At 40.2% G+C, this 9,981-nt stretch overlaps 1 protein-coding gene across 1 annotated transcript; it reads right to left on the reverse strand.

The window, feature by feature from the left end:
* Window positions 1-4,693: 4,693 nt before the first annotated feature.
* gpank1 (G patch domain and ankyrin repeats 1) lies at window positions 4,694-9,405 on the reverse strand. Its single transcript, XM_075464317.1, has 5 exons — window positions 9,271-9,405; window positions 8,183-8,725; window positions 7,421-7,562; window positions 7,265-7,340; window positions 4,694-5,344 (listed from the first exon to the last, which is right to left on the reverse strand). Exons 2-5 carry the CDS (start codon window positions 8,705-8,707, stop codon window positions 4,906-4,908), a joined length of 1,182 nt encoding a protein of 393 aa, XP_075320432.1. The 5' UTR covers window positions 8,708-8,725; window positions 9,271-9,405; the 3' UTR covers window positions 4,694-4,905.
* Window positions 9,406-9,981: the final 576 nt, after the last annotated feature.

A 9,981-nucleotide genomic window follows, 5' to 3' on the forward strand; every position in this document is an offset into this window, starting at 1 on the left:
GCAGCTTGTCAACTGTCATTCAGTTGGTTAATTATGATCCACAACCTACAGAACACTCTGCAGACTTGTTTTCACTCAACAAATATATGTTTTTTCATGCTTCATTCCCAACACAGACCCCTGATCTCACAGAAACCAGGCTGTCTGATGGAAAAAAATCAAAGTCTTACCAAGTATATTTGTCTAATTTCTAGTCCAAATATCTCATTACACTTAATATAAGACACAACTGCCTAACAAGCACCATTTCAGCCAGATATAGGGACTTGTTTGAAGACAATACATCTGGAATATCTTGTTAAATGAAAAAGTCTTGAAAACAAATTGTTTTGAGTCAGATTTCATCTGAAACAAGCTTTTTTTTACATTTGAAGAGGTTTTTAAGCTAATTTCAAGATCACTTTTATCTCAAAAGTCCTAAATATCACATCTTATTTCAAGAAATCTGGACAAGCCGATTTTCAATAGTTCCACTGGCAGATTTTTTTGCTTATTTCAAGCAAAAACGTCTTTTATTTGTTGTTTTTCTTACTTATTTTTGGAGGGACATCTTTTCCAGTGCAGACACACAGATTACACTGGATCTGTCTTTCATACCCAGTTACCTTGGTACCTTACCCAGTTTTACCCGATCTAACCTAAAGGTCTGGTGGTTTAGGAGATCCTTCCGTAAATCAGTCTCCAGAGGGTCCTACTATAACTTGGGAGAGATTTTATGACGTCAGTGATGTCATTTGTTGATAAAATCACAGAAGTGGTGATGTCACCAGCTCAGAACAGTTTACCACTACATCATCGTGTCACCTCAGGTCATTAGTCAATAATTTTATAGGCTGCTTTTTGCCGTGTTGACAAAATTTTGTCCAACAGAATGGACATTTGTTAGTCTCTCAATGGGGAATATATATTCAATTTCAATTTCAATTAATTTTTATTTATATAGCGCCAAATACAACAAATGTCATCTCAAGGCACTTAAATAATAAAGTCCAATTCAAGCCAATTGGAATTCAATTAATTGTAATCATAATTATTTACAAAATAATCCAATTCGTTCATATAGAGCCAATTCAATGGGGGTCATTGGTCTGCAGAAATGTTTAGGTAGATGTCAAAGAGTATATGAGTATATATAAATATTTATATCGCGCCAAATTACAACAAATGTCATCTCAAGGCAAAGATACAGCGAAATTCAAGCCAATTAGAATCCAATTCATTGTAATACAATCAAATCCAATTCATACCAATTTTATTTAAAAAAAGCATCTTAGCCAAGGAGACCAACAGACTGCTGAAGGATTTGAGCTCCCTCAGAAAATAGCGTATGCCCTCCCTCATTGTACAGAGCATCAGGGTTGGTCCTTCAGTCCAGTCGCTCATTCTCTTGTACAAATAAATTCATTTAAATTTAATTCATATCATGCCAAATTTACAACAAATGTCATCTCAAGGCAAATCAAAGACACAATCCAATTCAATCATACATACAGCGCTTTACGAATCAAGTTGGACTGGATTGGAATCATAATTCAATCCAATCCAATTCATGAAATTCCAAATGAGCTCGATTCATACATACAAAGCCAATCAAAAAAAAAGAAGCCTAGCTAAAGAAACCAACAGATTGCTAATCTGATCCAAATCTCCCGTCCTTAACGTGCACGAGGCGACTGTGGAAAGAGAAAACTCCTTTTTAACAGGAAGAAACCTCTGGCAGCACCAGACTCAGGAAGGGTGGTCATCCGGCTCGACCACCAAACAAGCCCAAACAGGTGCTGCTAAAGGCGGCTTTAAGGAGCGAATACTAATGGACTCGTTTTCAGTTGATCATTTTTCGTTCTTTTTGTCACAATTAATGCTTAAAGGGAGATTAAAATGATACTCCGGAGTAGATTCAACCTGGGGTCATTTGAACCGTGATATCCAGCCAAGTAGCCCACCCGCAGTTTTTTTGATATTGGCTGAACATCAGCTGAGTTACTGAGTTATCCCGAATAGCTTAGTACAAGCGATAACGGACCCTGGCAGTATCTCCAAAATTACCACACTAAAATGACATGCCATGACACCAAACTTCTACAGTAGTACAAATATGGTCTGTACTCACAAAACGATGCATTTGGAAGTTTGTACATAGTCCAGGAGTTTATTATTATCAACACAAGCCTGATAGCTTCTCTGCTGCTAAAGCTGCGTCGACGTCACTTCCTTGATCTGGGAGCTTCAAAGTAAGATGAGGGTTGATCTACTACTGTAGACAACAAAGCAAGGCTGCTCAGTTTCTCCATTGATATAATAAATTCACAACTCTACAACATAAAAATTCATAAAAAAACATGTAGAATATAGCATATACTTTGTTGTCTACAGTAGTAGATCAACCCTCATCTTACTTTGAAGCTCCCAGCTCCCAGAAGTGACGTCGACGCAGCTTTAGCAGCAGAGAAGCTATCAGGCTTGTGTTGATAATAATAAACTCCTGGACTATGTACAAACTTCCAAATGCATCGTTTTGTGAGTACAGACCACATCTGTACTACTGTAGAAGTTTGGTGTCATGGCATGTGATTTTAGTGTGGTAATTTTGGAGATACTGCCAGGGTCTGTTAGCGCTTGTACGAAGCTATTCGGAATAACTCAGTAACTCAGCTGATGTTCAGCCAATATCGAAAAAACTGCGGGTGGGCTACTTGGCTGGATGTCACGGTTCAAATGACCCCAGGGTGAATCTAGTCCGAACCATCACTTTAAAACCATTTTTTGAGGCACTACACTCACCTCCTGAACAGGTGAGAGTTTGAAGTTCACCTCTTTAGTCTGAAGAGCTATCACATGTAACGCATATAACAAAGCTTAGTAAGATCTAAATAAGAATTCCATTATAAATGTGACTGATCTGCATATTGAACATTCACTGAATATGATCTATTTACCTCCACGTGTTCGATTAAATATATTTCAGAAACGTGAACACCTGGCTGCTTCCTTTTTTTTTTGCTTGTGGAACACTCCAAACATAACCAACCAGTTACCACAAGCATCATTAGTGTGAACATTAACATGTGCTGGTGTATAAAACACAGCCTGGAACTTCTTTCCCCTCTATGATCAAATATAGAGGTTATCAAGCATGTGCTGTGGTTTCCCCCGGATCTGTGGAAGAGTTTATCTCAGCGTATCCACACCACTTATCTGCAGACGTGATAAAAGAACCAGATCTTTTCCTCGGCTTTTGTCACAGTTGTTCTAATTTATAGTGTTTTTATATTCCATATATGAGCTTTATCTCGATTGTAAAGCACTCACGTCGGATTTTTGCTCAGTAAATAAATCTGACCTTTATTGATCTTCCCTAAAGAAATGCAGCAGTTAGCTTATTTATATCAGCAATCCCTCTGTGTGTTCTGAAACACAGACAGGCTGGGGGGTGAATTACAAGTTGGACAGCGCATAAAGAGACAAAGTGACATGCTGATAAGGCAGCCAAGAGCAAACATGTGAAATCAGGTCTGTTTAATTAGGTTAAAGTATCGGGAGCAGTAACAAAGTGAGAGTTCATGGGCCGTGCAGTCACGCAAACATCAGTAGACATTAGAAAATGACAACCTATTTCTGATGTTGTTCTGATGTTTCTACCATTAAATCCTCTACATCTTCTTACCAAATTAAAACATATCTGATTTGATTTTTGCCACTAAAACTAATGTAAAACTTTTTTTTCCTCAAGGTGTCTTATTTGTTGGCAAATTATGTTTTTTAAAAAAAATATACAATTAGGACTGGGCGAGTTAACTCGTTATTATCACGTTAACTTTTTAATTATTTAACGTCGATAAATATTTTATCATACATTAACGCAGGTTTTAATGAATTTTTTATTACATTTCTTTCAATAAAACATTTTTTGGGGCTTTTGTGCCTTTAATGGATAGTTAAGTTAAGGAAGCAGGGGGCAGAGAGAGGGGGAACAACACGCAGCACAGGGCCGTTCGATGCTGGACTCAAACCGGGGCCAGCTGCAGCGAGGACTATAGCCTCTGTACATGGGGCGCCTGCTCAGCCCACTACGCCACGGACCACCTGTTTTATTATTGTAAAAGTCTGTTGCTCACAGGCTTTTATTTTGTTAAAATCTGCTGCTCACAGGCTTTTATTTTGTTAAAGTCGGTTGCTCACAGGCTTTTATTTTGTAAAAGTCTGCTGCTGTCTGCTGTGGAACAGGAAAAGAAAGTAATCGGCGGATCCACCAAACATGGAGAAGGGTACGGAACTTTTACTCGGCCATTTTCATGTTAAAGTTCTTCCAGACGGCGGAGTCGACAGAACCAAAGTCATCTGTAAACTCTGCCAAGTTGAATTGTCTTCTCAGCGTAGTAGTTCCAGTCTAAAATATCACTTAAAGGCAAAACACACAACTGATAGCAGCAAGTCATTCAAGGAAACAGACAGTGGAGCGAGGCTTCTACATAAAAACTACAGAAAGATGCTGATGTTAAAAGTGTGTTTGCACAACAAATGTTATGGCACTTTCATTCATATGGCAGCACATTTAAAATAAAACTAAATGCTAAAAGCTATACACTACTTTTGGATTCTGCGTACAAATGCGATTAATCAGGGAAATCATGTGATTAATTAGATTAAACATTTTAATCGCTGCCCAGCCCTAAAAATAATACCAACGCAAGTCCATTTTTGACAGTTTTAGTTGGTCAACATCAAACATGATACAGATAAAAAACATCTGACACAGATGTGTTCAGGGGAAGCCGACTTTAAACGGACTGTTTAAAGTCTGAGCTCTGAGGCGGGTGGAGCTACAGTGGGAAACACTGCTGCATCTTAAATGTTTTATTATTTTCAGACGAGCCTGAAAGGAGAAGTGTCTGTAAAGTGGTGTCACTAATAAAAAGAGGCACGGAAGTCTCTCTCCCACGTCTGATCTCTTTGCTCTTTTCTTTTCGTTTCCTCCCTCCTTCGCCCTTTCCCGCCGCGCTCTTCCTTCTCTCTGCGCGGTGCTTTCACAGCATCACGGTCTCTGGCCTGGAAGTGAGTAACCTTGGCCCTCTTGGTCTGGCCGTACCCCAGACCTTTCTGATCTCTCTTGAGCACGGTGCGCACCGGCTGCTGAGGCCCCTCCCCCTCCGGCCCCAGGCCTGTGCCCGGTTTCCAGCCGCAGCGGACCATCATCCTGTAGCTGTTGCTGGAGGACGGGAGGCAGTAGTAGGGGGTGGGCGCCGGCCGCCGCAGATTGAACTGATGCAGCGTGGAGGAGAGGTGTGACGAAGCGCTGCTCCTGTACTCGCTGCCACAGACATCGCACCACTGAGGCGGGGCGGCTCTGCAGATGGAGAGAGGAGAATAAAGGTCGCCTCACAGTTAGAAACATCAATTATACCGATATTATATCACGTCAATTAGCTGCTAATCTTTCAGAGTAAACGCGGAGCAGCTCTGTGACAGTCGGCGGATTTTTCCTCATCATCCTCCCTCACAGGGCGATGAGTGATGTGTTTAACTTCTGCTCTTCACTGTAAAGGATTTGGTTGCAACCTGACATCCTCTTTGGCAGATGAGGAACCCTTAAAGGGATAGTTCGCCTCTTCTGACATGAAGCTGTGTAACATCCCATATCAGCAACATCATTTCTGAACATCTTCTTACCCCCTGCTGCGTCCTGTGAGCAGAGTTCCAGCCTCGTTTTGGTGTTGATGAAGGTAGTCCGGCTAGTTGGCTGGGGTTTAAAAAATAAAGCGTTTTGCTTCTCAGAACAATATGCGTTCAAAAGAGTAATACATTTGAAAAAAATCAAAGTCTTACCAAGTATATTTGTCTCATTTCTAGTCAAAATATCTCATTACACTTAATATAAGACACAACTGCCTAACAAGTACCATTTCAGCCAGATATAGGGACTTGTTTGAAGACAATACATCTGGAATATCTTGTTAAATGAAAAAGTCTTGAAAACAAATTGTTTTGAGTCACATATCATATGAAATAAGCTTTTTTTTTTACATTTGAAGAGGTTTTTAAGCTAATTTCAAGATCACTTTTATCTCAAAAGTCCTAAATATCACATCTTATTTCAAGAAATCTTGACAAGCCGATTTTCACTAGTTGCATTGGCAGATTTTTTTTGCTTATTTCAAGCAAAAACACCTTTTATTTGTTGTTTTTCTTACTTATTTTTGGAGGGGCATTTGTACATTTGCATCACAAAATCGTTCTCCAGGAAAAAGTCAGACCTCACAATCGCTTGGCCCTATTTTCTCTCCCTTCGTATCACTGCCTGCTGCCGCCTGCCGACAGCCGCGCCTGTTACGGTGTTTGCTGCTCCGTCTGCACGGTCTACACAGCAAACTTTTGTGATGCAAATGTATTACTCTGTTGAACGCATATTGTTCTGAGAAGCAAAACGCTTTATTTTTTAAACCCCAGCCAACTAGCCGGACTACCTTCATCAACACCAAAACGAGGCTGGAACTCTGCTCACAGGACGCAGCAGGGGGTAAGAAGATGTTCAGAAATGATGCTGCTGATATGGGATGTGATACAGCTTCATGCCAAAAGAGGCAAACTGTCCCTTTAAGAAGATAAGCGTTACCGTGTACATTTTTACAATCGGCAAATCTCCTCATAATCAGAGCTGGTAGCAACAGCTGCTTTGCTGAAGTAGCATTTAGATTTAGTCCTGGTTGTATTTTTATTGTAAGCAAACGCAGTTTTTGGAAACAAAAACATTTGTAAAAAAGTTCATGCGAGGATAAAGATATTTAAAAACCGAGTAGGCAGAGTTGTGGATCGTTTTCTCATCAGAATATGTGACGATCAGAGAGTTAAACCGGACTTTTTATAATTGCACTTAGGTGTGCACATGTAGGACTGTAATGAATAACGGAGGTGTCAGAAAAGGACTACAGAAGTTACTACTACATAATCCAACACCAAAGCAACAGCCACTGTCACAAATCTTCAAGGAGATGTGAATACCTTTAGTTAGTGGGACGGCTTTGAGAATGAAGAGTGATGATACAAACATTTTCTCTGTTGTGAGCTAATTTAGCACCTGTTCTGTTCATAACCATCTCTTATAACAATGTCGGAATACTAATACTAATAAAAAAGTTATTCACTATTCCACCTGACTGGATTTACTTACCCTCAGAAGCAGCACTGATCTCAGAAGTCTACTGACTATTCAACAATAATCGGGTCTTTTTGGTTTAAAAACATGTTTTACAGCGTAGATTGCGCTAACCTGCTATCAGACTGTTTCTCTCTCTGTGGACTTCTGCCATTGCTCATGAACTCCTCCAACACTTCACTGTGGCCCGCTGCGATAAGAAAGAAAAGATTAGTTCAGCTCTATCCACAGAGATGTGTTTATCTTCAGAGGCGTTAGGGAGAGTGATACCTTCCAGAGCCAGGTCCCGGGCATCCCGGCCCCGAGTATCAACCACCCCGACCCAGGCCGCTCCGCGACCCAGCAGCAGCCTCACGGCTTCTCTTTGGCCCGACCAGCTCGCACACATCACGGCTGTCCAGAAAAATGTATCCTGGAGCGGAAAACACACCCACGAAGCACAAATTATGCTTTTCCTAGATCAGGGTGCTTGTTCTTTTTCCAAATTAAAATTCCAGACTTTTTTAAAACTGATACTTTTTTCCCGAAGACCTGAACTTTATGTACTTGTAACTTGTGTGCCTGCTGCCTACTTCATTGGTTGAGATTGTACCAACTGTGTTTATTAGAAATGTTAATTTTTATAGGCTAGTATTCAATGAACAAATGCATTATTCACAGTAAATTATGCTTTTACTGATGAAAACGTTTCAAAACATGAAAATCACAAGTGCATGAATTTCACATCAAACAAGTGTCACAAAAACTATCTATAAAAAAAATAAATGGATGGGTGAATGTATGTAGAATTCAGTCTCTTCACTCACATCTCATCCCATTAGGCTAATACAGTACGTGACCAGTTAGTAAAATTATAGTTTTATAGCCTACCTTCCTATTTCTCATTTCACAATGCCTTTCAGCATACTGTAAAATTCTACCATACATTTATTTTCCATACTTTATTAAGACTTTCACACAAAATTCAAGACTTGCGCAAGCACCCTGAAGATCCAAAAGATCTAAAAGAATAGGAGCTTTTAAATATCGTACCTGAAAGTTAATGTCGACCCCCTTTGAGAGCAGCTCTTTGAGGCCAGAGATGTCCCCCACATGGGCGCAGCGCAGCAGCCGGAGCCCCTGCAGCTCCGTGGACCTTTCACACCTGTCAGACCTGCTTCCATGGCTGCCGGCCCCATCACCACCGACTCCTCTCGGTACCACAGACTCAGTTTGAGGATGCTGCTGCTCCATAGACCTGTCAGACCTGCTTCCATGGCTGCCGGCCCCTTCACCACCGACTCCTCTCGGTACCACAGACTCAGTTTGAGGCTGCTGCTGCTGCTCCACAGCCCCGACTCTCCTCCTCAGTCTCCTACTGGACGCTCTACTTTTTGTTCTGCCATGGTTCTTCTTGCTCCCTGATGCATCGTGGTCTCTGCCATCTGTCACCAAGCCTTCATAAAACCGCCTGGCCTCTTCTCCACTGAGCCTGCTGGCTGGTTTAGAGCTGCTTTGTTCTGGTCCTATGCTAAAGACATCCTGCTCACTCGCAGGTGTGAAGCCAAAAGCAGCCATCAGAAGTGAATTCACTTTCTACAGGAGGAAAGTCTATTGTTAAATCAAAGTCAGTCCAGTTCAGAGCTTTGACTTCTGGGTAACAGAAGGGCTATGGATGGTCTTGCTATGGTAGCATATTATGAATTTCATATTCGCATATATTCAATACAGTCTTAATTGGCATAGCCTAAAATGTTTTATACTGTCTATTAACGGGATCTGAACGCAAATCCAAAAACGCTTGATGAAAATATCAACATTCAAAGTATCACAAAAAAAAAAAACTGTAGATTTGTATATAGCGAATGTTTATTCACTATTTTTATTTTATTTATTTATATTATTCTATTCTATTTGCTTGTTTTTACTTTAATTGTTTTCATATCTTTTAGTGTATGATGCTGCAACAAAACAATTTCCCAAATTGGGATGAATAAAGTATTTATCTATCTTTCTATCTTTTGTAGCTTTAGCACTGAGCTAAATGTGGGCTAACCACCGAAAGTTAGCTAGCATTAGCATGAAACACTTAAACGCTGGATAATTTAAGATAACTTTAAGCAGGAGATCCTCAACATTACCCAAGTGGCTTGAAAATGCCGTCCGTATGTCACATACTGAAAACTAGGAACATGACTGCCTAATTTATCTGACAGTATGAGTATATTTGGAAGCTGTTATTAGCTAACATCGCCTTGTTTGTTCCTTCTTTTGCTCCAACTGTTTGCATTGACTCGATCACCGGTGAGTGCTGCCACCTGCCGGACTGGATGTTCCCCGAAATCTTTCTCATACTCCCGAGAGAAAGAAAGGAAGAAATGAATAAAGCTCTTACACAGCAGTTTTTCCACTGTTAGGTTAATCTGAATAAAGACATAAGAAAATAAGTCACATTTACTATGTAATCTTAGATTATCTTTGGCAATAAACAGTGTAGGAGTCTGATCACTGTTGCCCCATAGCGCCCTCGTGTGGACAGACGTATGTTTTCACCCATAATCTACACACAGAAAAGCTCATCATCAGCCATCTTTAAGCCCTCACAGATAAATGATAATCATAGCTTTATCGTCTCACTTTTTATCAGAGGTGTCAAGTAACGAAGTACAAATACTTTGTTACTGTACTTAATTACACTTTTTAGGTATCTGTACTTTACTCCATTACTTATTTTTCTGCCTACTTCTGACTTCTACTCATTACATTTTCACACAAGTATCTGTACTTTCTATTCCTTACATCTTTTTTTGTTTTTTTGATGGGACGAACATGAATACCTCACGACCTACCTC

Source organism: Odontesthes bonariensis, chromosome 4 (assembly GCF_027942865.1).
Source record: "Odontesthes bonariensis isolate fOdoBon6 chromosome 4, fOdoBon6.hap1, whole genome shotgun sequence".
In the NCBI taxonomy this organism is placed as follows: domain Eukaryota; kingdom Metazoa; phylum Chordata; class Actinopteri; order Atheriniformes; family Atherinopsidae; genus Odontesthes; species Odontesthes bonariensis.